This window comes from Quercus suber, unplaced genomic scaffold (genome assembly GCF_002906115.3).
Source record: "Quercus suber isolate HL8 unplaced genomic scaffold, Cork oak 2.0 scaffold_106, whole genome shotgun sequence".
In the NCBI taxonomy this organism is placed as follows: Eukaryota; Viridiplantae; Streptophyta; class Magnoliopsida; order Fagales; family Fagaceae; genus Quercus; species Quercus suber.
Window position 1 is genome coordinate 1,503,371 of NW_027069571.1, and position 20,898 is coordinate 1,524,268.

Genomic DNA, 20,898 nt, shown 5'->3' on the forward strand with positions numbered 1-20,898 from the left:
TGGACGGTCCCCAACGTCTTTAGCCTTGCTGTCCGCAGCAGTATGATCCATTGGAGCTTCGTGGACATCCTCATCAAAGAGAGCATCAGTATCCTCTAACTGAGCGGGCTGGGCAGTGGACGGCTCGGGGGCAGAGACGGTGACGGTGGATAAGTCTAACTCTGGGTACAACCTCCTCACCTAACGGAGGGCATCGTCGAACCCGTCGTTATAAACTAGACTCAGCTCCGTAATAACGTCGTTGGAGTCACGGTACTCGCGTACGGCGTCCTCCTTGGCCTGACGGACTTCATTGTCTTTGTCCACCAAGTCTTTTTTCAGACTTTCCACCAGCTGAACGGCCTCATCCCGGGCCGTCTCGGCCATCCTCAGCTTCTTTTCCTGAGTGACTTTCCAAGCCTTCAGGTCGAGCAGCTCCCCCTCCGTCATCTTAGCCTTCTCACGAATCCGGCCAATGGTCGTCTCGTGGTTGAGACACCGTCCCATAAGGCCTTTCATCATGATCATAGCCTGAGGGACAACGAAAATGAGTAAGCAAAATATAAGTCAAAAAATGATGAACGGAATGGACTAAGGACGACGGGTTGAAACTTGAAAGGTTTAGGAGGGCGAAAACCTCACACATTTTCAAAACACAAACGAATAGAACAATGATTAGAATGAGTTTTCTCCAAATGAAAGACCGCAGCTTCTGGGTAGAGATCATTCCACTCAGCATTCACAAAAATACGATCAATCCGAGTTTGAATGAGCTGAGAGAGAGGTCTATGGTTAGACCAAGTGAATCGAGGACCATTGAAACCAATATCAATCATCCTGCAGTTATCTAGGCATTCCTGAAAGCGGAGAGCCCTGCTGATACAAATAGAATTCCCACCAAATTTATCGTCGGGCATAAGAATCTCATTGAAATCCCCTGCAATTACTCACGGCATGGAGTGAAGACCAGCCACAGTGGTCAAAGTATCCCAGAGAAGTCTTCGTTCTGCGAACTGAGGACTCGCATAAACTACAAAAAGTAACAATGTGGGCTTTGCAGTAGATGTCACAAGGGCATGAATTTCTTGTTCAGTTGAAGAAAGCTCAGTTAATTCCACCTGTCTTGAATCCCACAACACCCATAAACCTCTAGAAAGTCCAATAGAGTTAGCCACAATAACGCCATCCATAGGAATTCTATCAATAATACCTTTAGCTCTAACACCACTCACTTTTGTTTCAGAAATTATTAAAATAGCAGGATGGAGCTTACGGATCATCTCACTAACAACAGTACCAAAATTGGGGTTGATAGCACCCCTACAATTCCAGCTGAGTATATTCATTAATAACAAAAATAAAAAAGAAAGGAACAGGTAAATTAAACCAATCAAGGAGTATGATCAAGAAAATCACCTCCCTTCTCACAATGCATATCCATATCCTCAGAGGACCCATGGTTTAGTTGGCCATAGCTGCTAATCCCAAAAGACACGTCCATGTTCCCAACAAAATTGAATCCTTCCTCTACATACTCGGCTGCCTTAGAACAAAGGCTTAGGTCTATTCGTTTAAGAGTGGCTTTGGAGATGCTCCTAATCTCGGCTTCCTTGGGGTTGTCAGCCATGTCACCACTAGGAGGAAGATTAGAAGAAAGTTCAAAAAGGGGCTGTCCGTCTTTCACAAAAGGATCGGGGGCTTTGGGAGGGGAGGAAACCACCAGGGGGGAATGCGGATGGCTTGAGTCCTCCATGAGATCGCCATTATCCAAACCATCAAGAATATGGGTCGAGGTAGGGGCGGTTAGAGAAGTCGCAGCAGGTGGGGAGCCACCCGCTCTAAACTCACGGATCTCCATGCTCACCACTGGAATTCCATTTCGCAAATCATCCATCGGCTGATTGTCCCTATCAGAGTCTTTCAAATTAATCTTTTTCCATTCTGATGAAACTTTTGGGCATGAAGCTTTAGGCTTACTTTGCATATGAGACGTCTTTTTTGAATCCTAACCACAGACAAGACCTTTACCCTTAGTTGGCTTTGAAAAAGTCTTTGTCTTTTCTGCAAACGCTGTAGTTCGATCTGCACCAATCGCACTACTACCAGCTTTATTATTCAAAGAAGTACCATTGGCAGGGAAGGGCTCTATTTGAGAGCTAAGGGAGTTGAAGGGCTTTATTGGGCTTTGGAATGGGGATCCAAAATTGGCTTCCGGACGGACTTCTTTAATCATTTGTCTTCTGGGCTTTCCTTTTCGGGCAACTAGGTCGCACGGCCCAAAGGCCTTTTCCTCAAGGTCTGATTCTTCTACCGGGCTTTGGCAAGCCGATTGCTTAACACCAGACTCCGACGAAACAATTTTGTCTAGCTGCTTAACATTGTAGGGGCAACACTCAACTTTGTGCCTGACACAACCGCAAGCAAAGCAAAGAGAACTAATGCCCTCATACTGAACTGACTGGTCTATTCCACCAACCTTTACAATCTTAACAATTGGTTTCTCAAAATTAACCTAAACGCAGAGTCTCGTAAAACGCCCTCTAGTCTCCAAGGCTGTGTTGGTGTCAATGTGCAACACTGGACCTATTGCCTTGCCAATATCCCGCAACATCGAGAGCTCATAGTATTCTATGGGAAGACCAGGAAGATGCACCCAAACCTCAACTACTGAAAGACGAGCAGTTTCTAGCCTAAAGTTTGGCTCCCACCCCCTAATAGAGAGATAATGCCCACCAATAAATCATGGGCCACCTTTCAAGACCTTAGCATGATCCTCCTTGAGTAAGAACTTGATAAGGAAAAAATCATTACCAAGATCAATACATGACATCCTACCCGAAGGCTTCCACATACTGGTCAAGGGAGATTGTAAGAAATGAAACCCAACAGTCTTCCCAAAGACTTTCATAATCAGAGCGTTAGCCCACGAGGCTCTGATCTTGTTTTTCCTATCTCCAGAGAGTTTGACAGCTACTTCCCCAGGGGGTAGATTCTCAAACTCATCATCTGAGAGTGCCTCAAAATCCATCGGACTATCCACCACGAAGGCTTGTTCGAAAGCCCCGGGTATCTCCCCCAATAGAGACTCTTTGTATGATAACCCTCCTGTTTCGACATCGTCAGAATGGGGGTTCAACGTTGGAAACTTAACTTTCTTAGTACTTCTTTGAAGTTCATCATCTTCTTCTCTGGTATGGACAAAGGTTTCCATGTAGAGTGTTTTTTCTCAAACCTTGGGCACCTATTGTTTATACCTTAGAGCTTTAGGTCCTCGTTCCTTTATAACTTAGAATGACAATGATGCGAGTTTAAGCTACAAAGAAGCAGTTCAAACTCGAACCCTCAAAATATTTTAGATACCAAATTTGCACAAAACCTTTAAAAATCTAAATATCAAGATAGAAAAAATAGGAATGCATTACATGGATGCGGAGGAGTCTCAGCTATTTAATGATAATTTAGGTTATTAACTGAACAATGAACAATATTTTGACAAAGGGATTTTAGTAGAATTTGAGAAAATTTTGGACACAAAGCTTGGAAGGATAGCAGCTAGCCAACTAGTACTTGAATGTGGAGAGAAGGCTTGGACCTGGTAGTAGAATAGTAGAGCTGTAGAGGCATTACACAAGATGAGAGATGTATAGTGTGTGGATTACGACAAAAATCGAAGCACACCTAGCACTTTGTAGTGGCAAAAATGGCTTGGTTTGGTACTCATTGGGAGCTTGACTAGGATGGATTCCTTGCTCCCAATAGATCAGATTTAATCAACATACAACTAGCTGACATAGTATGTGATATAAGTGAAGATCCAACCCTGAAAAAATCCGTCAATGGCTATCACAAAGAGACACTACTGCATTAAGAAACTTAACGGCAACAAGAATGTAAAGTATTGTATGGCCTTTAGAAATGAAACACTTACCATTCCATATTCTTCTTGATGGCATGAGGTGGTACCATAAGAGAGACCACCTTAGGCCATCAATGAAGAATACAGATGGAAATATGATCCTAATTTTATAAGTGAGAGTTGGAGCTGACTATTGTAGTTGTAGTTGACAGACTTGCATTCTAGCTTGAAACTAAATCCAAACAGTTGCCTCGTGTTGTATTGACTGTATGCTCAACACTGTTTGGATTTAGCAACTGCTTGGATTTAGTTTTCAAGCTAGAAGTGAGCGTTTAAGGCCCTGAGCAGACCAACTGCTTGTGTTTCATGTTCTACATTTTGCCTTATGGTGTATTGGTTTGAATCATTTGATGAGATGTGAAGATGGTACATGTTTGCCCCTGTACACTGCTATGAATGTAAAGATATTTGGGGACATTTGGTTAATATAAAAAGTGGGAAAAAAAATATAAATAAAAAAAAAACATTTTGACCGAGTAGTGTTTGGATTGCGTTTCTGATCAGCGTTTTAGCGCTTGCGTTTTCCTTTTCTTTTTTTTCTTTTTTTTAAATTGTGAATCATGTTTTCACGTGAAATGTTGTTTGTCAATGAGTTCCGTGCACGTGCATAGGACCCATTACTTCTTTGACAAGCAAATTTTGCACAAAAATGTGTCTGTCAATGGGTCCCGTGCACTATTCACGGAACCCACGAACCTCTTTTTTCACACAAACTTTCATTAAAAATGGGTCATACGGTACTATTCACACATTTAAAAATTATTTTGCTACAGTATTTTCAGTTTTCAGCAAAATAAACGGTATTCAAACGGACTCTAAGAGAGTCCAACCTCTTTCTCTAAAATCTTTCACTCTCTAGAAAATGCAAGCACTCTTCTTTTCCTATTTATATCCTAGCTAAACTTGCTAGCGCTTGTCCATCACCTTTTCACGTCTTGCTCATTGCTGTAATTGTGGAAGTTCGTATGGATTGCTTCCCAAACTTGCTTCACCTTGTAATCCTTTGTCTTTCGGTCTCTCTCATATTCCTTATATATAAACAAAAATCCAATCATGCCAAGTTGCCACCCGGTACAAAGGGATGGCCTGTCATTGGAGAAACATTGGAATTTGCCACGGCTAGAAGAAGAGGAACCCAAGAGATCTTCTTTAACGACAGAATGAGAAAATATTCACAGGATCTCTTCAAAGCCTCACTGTTTGGTGAGAACATGGTTGTGTTTTGTGGTGCTTCAGCAAACAAGTCACCGTTCTACAACGATAAAAAAAATCTCTCCACTTGGTGGCCACGCTCCATGCTAAAAATTATATCTTCTCCTGAACTTCTTGAACATGTAGCCCAAGAAGATTTTGCTCAAATGAGGAGGTCCGTGGTTGAATTTCTCAAGCCCGAAGCTCTTCAACATTTCATACCCATCATGGACTCCATAGCAAAGGAACACTTGGAGACAGAGTGGCCTCCTTACAGAAAAGTCAAAGTTTATCCACTCTCCATGAAATATACCTTTGCATTGGCTTGCAGGTTTTTTTAAGTGTCACAACTTTAACATATTTTGAACCACCAAAAAAAAAAAAAAAATTAACACTTTTTTTTTTTTTTTTTTGAGAAAAAAAAAATAACGCTTCTTTTTTCTATAAGAAGCGGATAAAGTTGGGATTAACGTATGTGTAACTAAAAATATATAAATACTAAATATACCAACTGCGACGAGAGCTCTACGTAAAGGTAATAGTTTTTCTTTTTTTGTTGCTAAATTATGTAAAGGTAATAGTTAGTCATCATTTGGCTGATATTTTAATTTTCTTTATTATATATATATATATATATAAAAGCTGATATTTTAATGAAAATTCTATACCATATATGGCTCGGCCAACGTGAGTCGGTCGTTTGATTTTCCGACTTGCAATTCTCAAAAAAAAAAAAAAAAAAAAAAAAAAAAACTACTACGCTTTCAATTTTCATTGCCTTCTCACTTGGAAAACCTATTACGTTTCTTTTTTATTTGAAAAAATCAAATTGAAAAAGAAAAAAGTGGTGGAAAAGCGACGGAACCACTGATTTATACGAAGGAATTATCTGTAGTAGTAATTTGATAGGAAAATGAGAGTCAACTGAACTAAGTAATCATAATTCCAATTTCCAAGTCATTGAGCTTTTCCAGTGAAGTGAAAATGACATGAACCTGCTTTTTCTATCATAACCCAAATCATGAGTTTTTGTCTCAGAAACTACCAAGAAAATGCTAAGCTCTGGCGAGCTTATCTATATCACACTACAATTAATGTCTATTTAATTGATTATACACTCAAACTTTCCACAGCCAAAATTGTATTTTTCTCCTCACCATTGTCTTCCTTGGGACCCTGACACTGACAGAGACAAAGCTATATTTGATTTCTCCACAACTGTTGCAAACTCTATTAATCAAATAAGAAAATATAAATGAATTGATATGATATTATTTTGTAAAACAAAGGTGATCAAACTCTAATCCATATCTTATTATAATTATTCACAATAGCTTTTCCAGTTCTTTTAAGATTACGTATATTGTTATAACTTGATGCCATATGTAATTGTAATTGGTGAACTATTATTTTCACATAGACTCATTACTTTTTACACATCTTTTAGAGCTGTGGTATAAAACTCGTGTCCATTAACTTTCTCTTGTCACTCCTTTTTTACCTTATCTCCTTCGACCAATAGTTACAAATAGTATATCAAAGATTTTTTTACTTGGTTAAGACTTAAGAAATTGTGATGTAGAATGGAAAGCATGATAGATGCTAGATCTTATTTTAACTTTAATGAAACCCTTAATCCATTAAGAGTTACTTGGATCCAGCTGAAAAGAGAAAAATCACACTGAAATTTTATTAATGAAATTCTCAACTTCGGCTTTTATGTGGTTCTCATGGATCTCATATGAGAGGCTATGCAGGTGAAGTAAAAAACACGGCCAAGGAAAAAACTCCAAAACCAAGTTGTGCTTTTTGTACTTATGTGCGATCCATCAAGAAGTCTGGAATACAACAAAGAGATAATGACATGTGAGGAGAAGATTGTTAGGTACAAATGCGTGTGTGGAAGTCCGGTTGGGTTCCAAATAATATTATTAGCAATATTAGCAATTCAAAATAACAATCACACACAATAATACAAAATTTATGTGAAAAACTCTTTCTCTTTGAAAGGAAAAAACCACTAGATAAACTCGGAATAATTTCACTATTATCAAATTAATTACAATAGTTCTTGTGTATGTCTCACGCCTAAAGAAAAATCTCTCTTATTTTTCTTACTTTTTTTTGCTCTCACACACACAGTAATTATCTCTTTCAAATGCGGCAACACTTTACTCTCTCCTCTTTGGCTATCTTCTTGAAGGCGGCAATTCCTTACTTTCTCATTCCTCTTGCGTTCCTCCCAAGCAAAAATCAATTTTCTCTCTCTTGGTTTCACGCTTTATTTTCCCTCTCCTCATAGGGAGGACCCATGGGCCAAAGCCATCAAATTCTTTGTAACATTTTCTATTTATAAGACTCTTTTGCTATTTTCTCTTGGACTAGAAATATATTACCTCTTTAACAAGGAATCTATTCCCTCTTGAATTAGGAATACATTACCTTTTTAATAAGGAATAGACTTCCTTCACACCAAGGAATAGTCTTTCCTTCTATAACAAGGAAACCCAAATTAATTTTTCATTCTTCAACTAGGAAACCTAATTGACTTTCCAAGCCATCATTTGGAATTTGAGGCAATTTTCCAACAAGTCCCACATGAAAAAAGAAAGAACAAAAAAAAAACTAGAGAAATTAATATAACATAATTTGACCATAACACATTCTCAAACTTTTGGGCTAAATTGTTACTATATATGTTATGTTAAGGCCTCCATTAGAGTCTCCCAACTATTATCCCCCAACAGAGCTTTACAGCAAGGAATTACATAAAAACTTGCAAATTTAAAATATTCTTATTCAAAACATTTCTCTTGAATATTATTGCAAACCTTCTAGATTATCAACATTCATTTATGAGACAAAATTTATTACACAAACGCAAAATTGTCCTGTCACTCAAAATCACTCTAAAATAGTTTGTTGTAGGGTTGTAACAAAAATTAAAATATACATTCTCCAGCATAATATAGCTTCCTATATTAGCATTGCCACTTTCAAGTGACAGAAAGACCTTGAATTTCATTTCAGAAATGCGAGAAGCTAATCTCTCGAATGTCAGGTACCAACGGATCTTTTGATGACACGTTTCAGAACCATAATACATTTGAATAATGTTGTTAGGCCATAGGCAAAGAAATTGAAAGTTTATGGATGATTTACTAGGTTATACTAATGCTTATGGCTTTAATTCAAAACATGTTACCGGCCTTCGATAATTGAAACAGTTGCATGATTCACAGAACAGATTTCTGTCCTGCTAATACCAGGGTTTGCCTTCATCACACTTTTCATATTCAAGAAAGCAGGTTGTTTGGGATAAGGTAGAGCCGTACTTTCACTGCTAAGCATTGCGACAACATCAGACATTGTAGGTCTATCCGCTGCGCTTTCTTGAACACAGAGGAGACCTATGTTAACATATTTCAATGCCGCATGAACAGAGGATACATCATCAAGTAGTGGATCCACCAAGTCCGATCCCCTATCACTTGTCCATAATTCCCATGCCTTCAATATTAGGGAAAGAGAATAATAAATGTTAGGCAAGATACCTATGTTCACAAGCGGCAACAAGGAGAAAACTTCACTATGAAGATGGGAAGATTACAATATTGGCATAAAGGCTCTCTGAAGAAATTCAAAGTCCAAATACACCCAAAAAGAACACTCTCTCTATTAAACATTAGCACACGATAAGATACCTGATTACAACACGCACATAGGAGTACTAGTTAAAAAGTTGAATATATGTTCAGCACATAGTGAACATAAGGGAACCTGGAACCCCTTGCGCAAGCCACAAGGCACATCAACAAATCTCCATCTTAGCTTTGAGTTAGATCAAGTTATATAAGCAAAACTCCTATATTGCCTCGACTGAAGGCCTCAAGGGTATCATAGATCTTGGAATAATAAAATAATAAAATCTATAGTTTAAAATTATTTAAGTTTAGAACTTTGAGTTTTAGGTTCATAAATGTTCAGAGTATAATTTTATTATTATTATTATTATTATTATTATAATTTGCGGTCCATTTAACAACTAAAAATTATTTCATATGAATGCTAAATGAAATTCTGACTATGAAGTAATTGTAACAATAATTTATTCATGTAAAAAACCTTTCATAGAAAAACACAAATAAATTAATATATTATTATTGTGTGGTTTTTTTTTTTTTTTGGCATGAAAATACATATACATAAGGATCTAAAATATCGCATGTGTATGTGAGTGTGTTAGGGGGTAGGGGGGAGTGAGATGGGGGGAATGTTGAAAAAAAAAATTTAAAAGAAGTAATTGTTAATAAAAGTAAAAAGAATATTGAACTACTTTTGAAAAAATAGTGGCAAATAGGATACTCACATATCCAAGAAGATGGAAAGAATCGGTCTGATAAAACCCAGTGTTCTTCCTACCGCTCACAATCTCTAACAACATGACACCAAAACTGAAAACATCCGACTTGATGGAGAAGAGACCTTCTAGAGCATATTCAGGGGACATATAACCACTGAAAACCATAATCAAGTTAAAATGTTAGTAGTCGTGTTTTGTTTCTCTGTTTAAGCACATATCATGTTGGTTTGTACTTACTAAGTGCCAACAATTCTATTTGTATTTGCTTGTGATTCGTTTCCTTCAAATATTCTTGCCAATCCAAAATCTGATATCTTCGGATTCATTTCAGTATCTAACAAAATATTGCTAGCCTTTAAGTCTCTATGAATAATCCTCAATCTAGAATATTGATGAAGGTAAAGAAGCCCTTGTGCAANTGACAAAGTGATTTGTTGACAAATGGGGAAAACCTTCACAAGGCAAAAAACCTCACTGAGTGAATTTCAGGTCACCACTCCCAAAAATTCATTAATCAAGAACAAGCGATTATAAGTGTGGGCACAAGAGCCTGTGATGAATTTTTGGGTTTCTCCAAAGCCGTGGGAAGTACGCCTTGGCCTAGGATGGACCATGACGGAGGGTATAAATGAAGTCACCACTTAGATTAGGTCTAGAAACCATAAATATAGAACCTTTTTGGAAGGATTGATCTTTACCAGAGCACGTATTCGGAGATTAGGTATGGGGATGGGAAGGTGTTAGGTACCTAACCCCACCCGACCCGTAGGTTGGCTTCCACTCATTGTGTTTCAAATCCTAATCCCATCAAATGGTCCTTTAATATGTTATTTCAAACTCACACAGACTAAGATGCATCTAACATCCAAACATGACAAATGTCCCACACTCATCCAAAGCATAAAACCCTTACCATTCATCTGACAAAATATATCCAAGGGCAGCAAGCACATCACAAAACAATATCACTAATAAGGCATCAACATCAAGCATATCCCAAACATCCAAGCATAGCATCATGACATCAACCAAGCATATTCATCATGTTCATCAACCATATCATGCTTATCACCGCACCTATGCATCAATGCATGTTCATGTTTATGTGCGTGTTCATATTATTCATCCAAGATATAGACCCTAATTATCAATATATCAATTAAACAAGTAAAATATGTTATTCTACTAACCCTAGACCTAGACACGTGAAAACAAGATTCAATAGGACATAAACATGTGATTAAAACTAATCAAAATAAACAAAATAGGAAAAACCCTAAATCTAGGTTTCTAGGCATGCGTATGCGTACCCATGCCACGAGTATGCATACGCATATGCGTCCAGAAACACAGTTTTAAAGCACAACCAAACAACAATCAAATAGAACCTAGCATGCTTCTAATATTTAATTCAACCCTTCATTCAAAACATGGTAAGACACGACAAAACAAAATCAAACAAAGAAAAACATATTTCTAAGCATGTGTAACAAATAAATCAAATTAAGAACAACAAGAGCACAAGTTATAAAAATCCAAATTAAGGAAGAGCCATGAAGAGAGACTCACCTTGTTTATGGAACACTATTTGGTTGATATTTAACCTACCCCTCAGTGCTTACACAACAAGATCGAATGATAATCAAGAAAATCAAAGTATTCAATAGTTTATAGGTAATCACAACTAAAAAAAAAAAAAAAAAAAAGAAGATATTATTGAAAAGACTGTTTGAAAAGGGTTTTGAAAGAAATTAGAAAATAGTTTCTGCCTTAAGACCAATAGACAGAGGTTTTGAAGAACCCAAAAACGTGCATAATATGTGAGTGCAGAAGATTTAAGGTTAGAAAAGAGTTTTGGAAGAGTTTAGGTGAAAAGTCAACTCTCTCTAGTTAAGGTTTGAGTTTGGAGGCATAATATTGTATTTATATGTTTAAATTAGGGTTTTTAGACTCATTTAAAGGGTTTTGGACATTCCAAAGGGTCTAAGGGCTAGGGCCTATCAAATAGGGAGGCTTTGGGCCCTAAAAATTGAAGTTTTGGGCTTCTAGAAATGACACTGCGTACGCATGGTTAGGGCATGCATATGCATGCATGATTTGTGAATACGCATGTTCCCAAAAAACCCCTAATTTTGACTACTCAATTTGCCCAATTTCAAACGGTCATAACTTACTCAATATAAGTCCAAATTAGGAAAAATTTATATTCAAATTGAAACCTAGGATATCTACTTTCCAATGAAATAAACTTCACTCCAAAATTCTTTCTGAATATAAAGTCATAATCAAAAAAGTGAGAGAAGGTCATTTTTCAGCACCGTTTTCAAAGTGATTTGAGCACTTTTATGTTGTAATTACTTCCAAACTATCAAAATAATCTCAATTACCCTTTGTAGCCATGTCAAGCTTATCATTGGAACTGTGGACTAAAGTTTATTAACCGGGTACTAATCAATAACATGTTGCATCAATACAATTTTCCTTAACATAACATTTATCATTGGGGCGAGTGAGGGGTTGAGTTTGACATGGGGTTGAGGAGGAAAAGGGTCTTGGTCTTTTGGGTTTTGAGTCTACGTAGGTCCTGGTGAAGAATGGAAGAAAACATGAGAAAATGAGAGAGACATAGGAATAAAGAAAAGAGTAGTTTAGTGCATGTTGAACTTTTATCACTTACCAGCATCACCACAGAGTGTTTATGAAACTATTCTGCCGCAAAGCTTATATTATTTTCCATAGCCTTTTAGATATTGCTTACCACCTACAAACTCTTTGATAGATTTCTATTTAGCCTCTTCTTCTATTTTTCTTGCCAAGATTTTGTTGAATCGTTTGAAATAAGAGAAATGAGATGTATTAAACTCCCAACTTTCCAAGAGAAAAATACAATTTAAATACAATACAAAACAATGAATGGAAAAAAAAAAAAGACTTCATTGAAATAAAAGTCAAGGGAGAAGAGCTCCCATGTTCCTTCTCAATCTAAAGCAACAACACATTTCTTGACATAGATTTTAGGAAAATCCTGCATATACCATATAGAGCCTCCAAATTGTTAATTTTCCTTGATTACATTTACGAATAAAGAGAAATCTTTTAATACTTTTTAATCAAACATAAAATTTTGAATGCAAAGTGGAAACAAATTGATAATATTCATAGAATAACTTGTCACTACAAATCACAAAGTGTGGGAAGTTGAATATATAAGACGCCACGTATAATTACAGGCAAGCTCTATATTAAAAAAAAAAAATTTAACCATGATATATTGTACTATACATATAGAGTGTTTCGTGTGAAACCTAAATTATGATTACTAACAATATAATCAATACCTGACCAGAGTCTCATATGCATCCAAATCAGAGTTCTCCTATAGAAGCAAATCAAGCCTATCAATTTGCACAACAATCGGATCTTACTTTTACATTATTCACTATGGCAACTACAAAAGCACGGCAAATCTAAAAATTCCGAAGAAAATAAAACCCCTAATAAAATCAAATCCAATGTAATTACTAAACTTTAATTGAAACCATAATTATCAATATAATCACCACTGACTTGATTTCAAATTTTTTTTTTTTCAATCAATAGTGAAATTTCATCTGGATCAAACCTTATACACTAAGTTAGCTACCTTAATTTGATATTCAAATACTATCGACATTCATGTTAAATTGTGAACAATGATAAACGTATTGTAAAGGAATATTATTAATATGAAGAAGGTTTCCATTAATTATTTACCAACTTCAAGTTTATAGTTATCAAAAAAAAAAAAAAAAAATGAAGTTTAAAAAATCAAAGACCAACAAAAGAATTGTACTCCCACAATTAAATTAACAAAAATAAAAAATAAAAAAATAAAAAAGCAATATTTCTAATTAGTCTTTATAAACGATTACTACTTATACAATGGATTAATTAAAAGATGAATCTTACCAAAACATTGGCTAAAATAAGAAAACAATAAAAGCCCACTGCTTTCCTAATTACTCTGAGAGTCGATTCTTAGATATGACATATGAGATGGACAACATAAAGAGGAATTGTACCAATAAACAAAAGTTGACACTGGTGATGTGTAGATCATTTTGTTCGTGTCTTTCCTGACTGTCTTAAGCTTAGCTCAGAAAATCCCAAGGCAGCAGCAACGGATGGTTAAGAAGAGAATAAAGTGGAGAAGATAGTAGTAATGGAAAATTATTGAATACTCTTAGAGTACTATAAATGCGTACTTCCCCTCTTACATGAATTGTGAGTCCCAATAAATTTAATTAGTAGGACTCACAGTTGTGTGAGAAGGAAGAGTGTGTATTTATGATACTCCGAGAGTATCCAATAATTACCCAGTAGTAATAGTAAACTGAATTAATTGGGAAGTCAAAAACAGTGAGAAGCATTGAACGCGAGCAATTGAGTTTTAATTCCAATATGGTAGCAATTGAATGTTAGCCAATTGGGTTGATGGTTGGGAGATGAAGATTTGGGAGAAGGTGGAAAGACAATTGATGAAAAAACCGTTCACAAATAAGTATGGAAAAATAAAGGTTAACAATGATAGGATCTAACATGCTGAATTAATGAACAATGTCTTGGAGAGAGTCTCTTGTGATAGCTCTGTGTGGAAATTGTAGAAAGACTATTGCAAAGGATATATCACTTGGTAGAACCTCATACTCTTCCGCATGAGATCTTGTTTTTATATATACTAGCTTATAACCTGCACAGAAGACATGAGATCTTTTATTTATTACAGAAGACATGAAAAGTGAAAATATAAACATTTTTTCATTAAGAAACACAAAAAAATAAAATCAAATAATTACTTGCAAGAAAAAGACATGAATCCAAATAGTCTTTCATAAAGACTTCAAATTTAATCTTGAAATTTCGTGATCGGTCAACAAAATTTTAGATAGACCTTTAGAAATATATTAGAAAATTTGTATTCCTTTACCACCCATGCACTCAAGCAAAAAGAAAGTGCTTTTATTTTTTATTTTTTTTACTCTAATATTTTATTATTCAAAACATGTTCCAAAGGTCCAAAAGATTATCAAAATAAAATTATGCGGTCCAAGAGAGATTATAGTTGTCTCTGTTTTTGTAGAAGCAAATATAGGTGACTTCGACAAACAATAATTAATAATTAAAATATTATGATACTCAAATTTTGTAGTATTAATCCATGAAATGCATCAAACTACAGTAGTAAATAGTCTCACAAAATTCTACACCAAAGAAAAATATAGAGAAACAAACAAAGAAATATAGGATAAAAATAATCATTGAGTTTCACCTAAATGCAGACCATTGATCCAGGAAATTTAAGAATGTTGTCAGATTGTCTAAGAAAAACTTTCCCTGTAATGAAATAAAGAAACACATTAGAGCACAATTAGTTATAATCAGGGATAAAAATTAAAACTAATATTCAGCATATATATATTCTAAATACAATGAAATTCTAGCAATAGCATAATACAATTTAATTGAGTGTCGAAATCAACCAACTTCAGACTTTAATTGTAAAAACATTATATCATAACAATTCTAAAAAATATTTTATAAAAATTTTAGAGGTTTGTGTCATTTGTTTTTTCTAAATGTTGATGGACTTTTTGTTTCCTGCAATGATTGATGCTTTAATTAACTGGGGCCTCAAGAAATAGCATAATATATGCATATTGGTCATTCCTTTGGAGCAACTAAATCAAACATAAGTATAAATGAAACTCTAGTAGAAGATGGTTCCAATTGTTCCCATGACCATTCTCCTATTTTTTCCTAGCTAGTGCAAGACCATTTCTAATACACACAATTTGGAAATTATTTCGTCTTCCATGCCATTTTCTTTTGGTTTTCTTCTCAAACATTATCATCCGCCTTCCCTGTCATGCTACCGTTGCATTATATATAATCTTTGACATGCTACTATTGCATTATATATATATATATATTCAGTAATTTTAATAGTTTTTTTTTTTGTTACGGAGAGTACATATGTGAAAATCTGCATATATTGTTTGTGGTTTTTTATTTTATTTTTAATTATCAAGCATTAACAAATGAGAAGATATTCATTTAAAAATAAAAGAAACAAAGGGAAAATTATGCTATCCTAACCTTTCAATTTAATTCAGTAACTCTTCTTGAACAACAACAACCAATGATCTTATCTGTTTTTATGCTACCACAAAAACGTGAAAAGAAATAAAAGAAAAAAAAAGATATTGAAAATACATAAATCATAATAAACATCAATGTAAAACAGGTTCTACAAAATACAAACTGAGTTCCTATACACATTCCATCCACAAAAAATCTAGAAGTAAATTTGGTCACATATGCAAAATGATGTAGAGAATAATTAAGATGGTAGTGACCTGCGTCATGGAGAATAGGCAACCTATGGTACTAAGGTGGTACTAAAATCACTTGGAGTACAAATATAATAGGAATACTATTAACCACTATTCAATTAGCAAAACTAATCCACATATCTTAAGAAACAGGATTGGATGATTTGCAAGTAACAAAAATTTGTTTTGGTCCTTTGGAATTTTTAATCGAACAATCTGGACTCAAAAGAGAGTCTACCAATTAGGAACAGCTACCATGTCAAATTCAGATCCAAATCCACTGACTAAATGTTACCCATTTAGTGACACACAAAAAATATATATAAATACATGCATACTAATTTCTTCTTCATCAACTGCTTTCATTATATATTTTTGTAACATAGAATTTTATCTACAATGAAAACATATAAACTTTTAAAATACCAAGACAAAGGAAAAGGTAGAACGGAATTAAAAAGTGAAGTTCCAGACTTTAAGAAAAATAAGACAGACAATACTTTTACATGTCAATTTACTGAAGAAAAAAATTTAATTGAAACCAAATACTTCAAAAACAATTCTGACTAATTCAACCCAAAGACATCAAATGAAAAAAATGTAACCAAAAAAAAGAGATAAACAAAAGGAAAATCAGGCTAACCTAAACCTTTCAATATGATTCAGTATCTCTTCTTTTCTTAACAGATTAGTGAAGGACATAATAGCTTACACTCATGATTCTTGTATTTGAATTCAGTCAGTTGTTCAACTCAAAGCTCTGTTGAATTGGGTAAAAGTGACAAACTATTAATAATATGTACAATTCCTCTACTACATATAGCTAATTTGTCTTCAACGTGGGCATGCTTAAATATGTAAAGCATTTTGTTAGGTTCTAAAGATTTAGGAATTTATGTATTTAGAACTCTAATTTGTATTGTTGCAAACCATGATCAAAACAGGTTGTTTAGTCTTGTTTAGGCTTGCTCAAAGTATGTTTATTTGTAAAACTGGAATCGAGTGAGTGCAGATTTATTGGACTAAATCTGTAAGGCTCGATCGATCGAAAATTAGACTCGATCGATCGAACCACGCACAGATTTATTTTTCTGCAGAGTTCCAGTTCAGCCCAAACTCTATTTAAAGGTCTTGGGATTCAAGTAAAACACTTCTATATATAAGGAAAACCTAGAACGTTTTTGGGACTTCTGAGAGAGAGATTAGAGTGCCTCTTGTGCCTCCTTTTATTTTAGGGTTTTGTACCCAAACCTCTCTAAGTCTTTGTTGCTCATATTTGCGGTTTATGTGAATCTCTTGTGAGATCCTTGAGGAGCTTTCCTTCACATAAACTTAGGGTTTTCAAGGTAGAGATATTTTCTACATCTTGATGATCAACAAGGTTGCTGCCATTGAAGATTAAAAAGAAAAGCAAGCGGGGAGCTTGTAGCTGATTGAGGAATTCAAGAAAGAAGTAGTCCGTGGATTCGGAGCCTGCACGTGGTCGTGTCAGGAAGTTCTACTGGTGGGTAGCATTAGGAAGTCGAGCGGGGAGCTTGTAGTCCTTTTGTACGAACTTCAATTCTTTCATAGTGAATTCAGGTTAGCCTTGAGGATCGGTGGGTCAAATCCTCCCCAGGTTTTTACCGAGTGGTTTCCTGGGTGATCATATCTTGTGTTCATTTATTTTCCGCTGCTTTATATCTTGATATGATTATTTGATTGCTTTAACCTAGAATTGCATAATTTGACTAAGTAACAACTTGGCTAATTAATCTCGGCTACGCAATCTGTGTGTTTAAGGGTCTAAATTCCAACACATTTAAAGAAATGTAGATGTTGGTGTACAGAACTCTTAACTTCCAAGGATTTGTTCACAAATAATGGAAATATTAAACTTGAGCACTTATATCTAACTAATGTATAAATCATTTGAAATTTGTAATTCTCATGCCTATGGTAGTTCGTTTTTAAGAGAACCATCTATGGCTTGCAATATCAATGGAATAGGAATAGCAAATTCTAAAAAATATAATGCAATTAACAAATAGTACCAGATTACCAATCAAATTGAGTACTGGCTTTGCCATGCCTCGATTTGTACTATCTCCCCTTTGCCCTGCTCTTCCTCATTTATTGGCCAACAATTTATTTATTTATTTATTTTGGTATCAATTAACATATGTCAGAACAAAGAAAAACAACAAAATTGAACTTTATATTATATCCCAGAACATTAATAATGAAACTAAAACAAATTCAAGTATTTCATTAGCCTGTATAAAGGGAAACTCAATACCGATCAAACCAAACAAAGAATAAAGCAAAACCCCTCAAAAAAATCCATCTGGGTTTCTCATAAAAGATCCTAAAACACAACAATTTTTCCTGAGTAATATACATATTAATCAAGTTATATATATATATATATATATATAAAGAACCCATAATTGAATGAATTGAACTAAAGGGTGGCAACAGAATTTGAAGGAGTGTGGGAATGGCAATAGCAGTTGATAGGGGTGATGAAATGGCTAAACTGAAGGAAAGGGAAAGGGGAGATAATACTCATTGGGCATTCATGCCTTCCTTTTCGTTTATGTGAATATTGAATGGGACATAGATTTCCGAATAGTTAAATAATAACCCAGAACACATGTCACGATTTTTTTATGTAGAAAGACAAATATAAAGGTGAGTAGAAATAGACCTTTGATTAAGTTTTGGGGTGCCCTGTTCTTGTCCCCTGGAGACATATAGAAAAACAAAAGAATACAATTGTACATCCCAAACAACAATCAGAATATAAATAGATACACACATCAATTTAACCAAATACCCAAAACAAAACCAAATCTAACTCAAATAACTTAATAAAAAATATAACCCAGAAAGTTAAATAAAAAAAAGTCCAGCCAAATTATAAAAACCTGATCATAATTAATGCACAAACTGAAAAGCAAAGAGAAAAACTAACCGGTAGAGGAATTGAAAGACATTCTCTGATTGCAAACTATGGATACATGGGCAATTGAAGTTAAGAAAGATAGAGAGAACGGCTGAATTTGTCAAACGAGAAGGGGAATTGAATATAATTTAGGTTTTTTTCTCTTCATCGTTGCAGATTTTTCTCTCTCCCCAATCCCCACTCCGTGCCATTCTCTGTTTACCGTTCTCCCTAGGTTTTGGGTCTGCAAAATCTTTTTTTTGAAACTTTTTGATTTCATTGCCTCTCTCTTTCTCTGTTACTCTCTGTGTCTTCGTCACCTGCCTCTCTCTATTTCTATCTTGGTGCACATCTAATTTTAACCGGTTAATTTTTGTATTTATAATTAGAAGCTTTTAAACGGTGTTAAGCAATGCCAAAGAATCTAATGTTTCGATTTTTTAAGTTATACGAGTCTGAATTTTAGATAGACATTTTTCTTAATGTGTCACTACTTTTTTAAAGGCTTTTGCTTTTATATATAGTATTAGATTAGATTAGAGGTATATATGTATATATTGATTGATTTTTTTTTTTTTTTTTTGAGAAACCAGGCTATTAGTAGCCTGGGCTTTTATTCCACGAGAAAACAACTCAATGAATGTCAAAAACTACAAGAGGGGCAATGTCCTCAGGCATGAAATCAGTTCATTCTAGAGTCCCCTTACAGTTCTTGGCTTTTTTAGCTAGTGCATCTGTTACAATGTTGCAGTGCCTAGTATTAAAAATAAATTCAAAAGAAGAAAGAGCAGCAACTTGGGTTCAGATATCCTTGAGAATGTGGCCATAAGTCAAGTGATCTACGTTGTCCTGATTAAGAGCTTGGATCACCTGGAGAGTCACCCTCAAAGACAACATCTTGAAGGCTCCCACAAAACCAAGGTCCATAAAACCACACTCATCCAATATGTCTCTAAAAGCTTGCATTTGACTATGAGGCCGAGTTCTACCGCCTAATTTTTCTGATTGCTTTGTAACTTCATTAAAATCTCCCGCACATAACCAAGGAGCTTGACTTCGTGTTTTCAAATTTCTCAAACGTGCCCAGGCTTCATGTCTGAGTTGTGTATCCGGTTCTCCATAAAAACCAGTGAATCTCCACTCCCCGACCTTATTTTTGCAAATTGTGGCATCAATATGGTTCTTTGAGAAAGTCTCTATGGTTAAATCAATCTCCTCTTTCCAGTACATCACTAAACCCCCTGATTTATTTCTCCTAGGTGCAATAAATCTATGCTTAAACTTCAAACGATCTTGAATAAAAATTAGCCTAGCTTCATCCGTCCATGTTTCGGCTAAAAACACAACGGAGGGATCTTTTGCCCACACTAAGTCTGCGAGCTGATTCTCTGTACGTTGGTTCCCAAGCCCCCGACAGTTCCAACATAAAAGACTCATTGGTTCTGGCGGGGCTGGGAACCAGCCTCCACCATTATCACTTTGTCACCTTTGCCAACCCGAGAAACAGTTTTCTTTTTTTTCTGTAACTCCGGCTGACCCCCCGTAGGATGAGCACTCCTCTTTGAACCCACTGCATCTTCCATAATAACATCCTTGCCTGTGGAATACCTTACTTGACGCTTCCAGGTAGCTGCATTCACTGTGTTAATGTTTGAAACATCAGATAAAACAGATAAAGGTGCACGGGTACTGCCTGATGGTGTTGCACGTGCTTGAGTGGCCTTCATGAGCATCTCGTTAATTGTCATTGACTCCACAATATTTTCCTTACCCGTGGGAAAGTTTGATTTGGGCTGAGAATCTGCTACCGTGTCAAATTTCCTCAATTCCCTATTTATCTCCTCTAATTTCTCTTCAAACAGCTCAGCAGATAATCTACCCTTAATCTGATCCGTATCTCCAGCCATGACTTCACTTTCCACATGTGAATCTGTATGGAAAGGCCTTGACTCCACCGGATTTACCTCCTGAATATCAGGAGACTTAATTCCTTCCTTATTAGACATCTCACTCCTCTGATCAATCCTAATAATCTCCGGCACTGGACCTCCACGTCTGATCACCACCGGTGGTTTTGCAGGCTGCTTTGGGGTGGTCGTTGTGTTTGGACCTGGAGCTTTTTGTTTGTAGAAACCCGGAACAGATATTGAGC

General features: G+C 35.5%; 2 protein-coding genes and 1 long non-coding RNA gene across 3 annotated transcripts; 1 reads left to right on the forward strand and 2 right to left on the reverse strand.

The window, feature by feature from the left end:
- The first annotated feature begins 4,860 nt into the window (after positions 1 to 4,860).
- Positions 4,861 to 5,427, forward strand: LOC136068258 (beta-amyrin 28-monooxygenase-like). The gene has a single exon (XM_065775171.1). The coding sequence runs from the start codon at positions 4,861 to 4,863 to the stop codon at positions 5,425 to 5,427; it is 567 nt and encodes a 188-aa protein (XP_065631243.1).
- A 2,640-nt stretch (positions 5,428 to 8,067) lies between these two features.
- On the reverse strand, positions 8,068 to 9,852 carry LOC136068266 (G-type lectin S-receptor-like serine/threonine-protein kinase At4g03230). The gene is made up of 3 exons (XM_065775203.1): positions 9,687 to 9,852; positions 9,456 to 9,603; positions 8,068 to 8,596 (listed from the first exon to the last, which is right to left on the reverse strand). The coding sequence occupies exons 1-3, from the start codon at positions 9,773 to 9,775 to the stop codon at positions 8,288 to 8,290; spliced, it is 546 nt and encodes a 181-aa protein (XP_065631275.1). The 5' UTR covers positions 9,776 to 9,852; the 3' UTR covers positions 8,068 to 8,287.
- A 3,474-nt stretch (positions 9,853 to 13,326) lies between these two features.
- LOC136068268 (uncharacterized) lies at positions 13,327 to 19,089 on the reverse strand. Its single transcript, XR_010629652.1, has 3 exons — positions 18,777 to 19,089; positions 14,758 to 14,822; positions 13,327 to 14,178 (listed from the first exon to the last, which is right to left on the reverse strand). It is a non-coding gene; the product is annotated as an uncharacterized LOC136068268 (long non-coding RNA).
- Between the last annotated feature and the right edge of the window lie 1,809 nt (positions 19,090 to 20,898).

Coding starts and splice junctions, on each gene's coding strand:
- LOC136068258 (XM_065775171.1), top strand. CDS start 4,861: ATGGATTGCTTCCCAAACTTGCTTCACCTTGTAATCCTTTGTCTTTCG.
- LOC136068266 (XM_065775203.1), bottom strand. CDS start 9,775: ATGAATCCGAAGATATCAGATTTTGGATTGGCAAGAATATTTGAAGGA. Junction 9,604..9,686: donor AATAGAATTGTTGGCACTTA/GTAAGTACAAAC, acceptor TATGGTTTTCAG/TGGTTATATGTCCCCTGAAT. Junction 8,597..9,455: donor CTTTCCATCTTCTTGGATAT/GTGAGTATCCTA, acceptor CTAATATTGAAG/GCATGGGAATTATGGACAAG.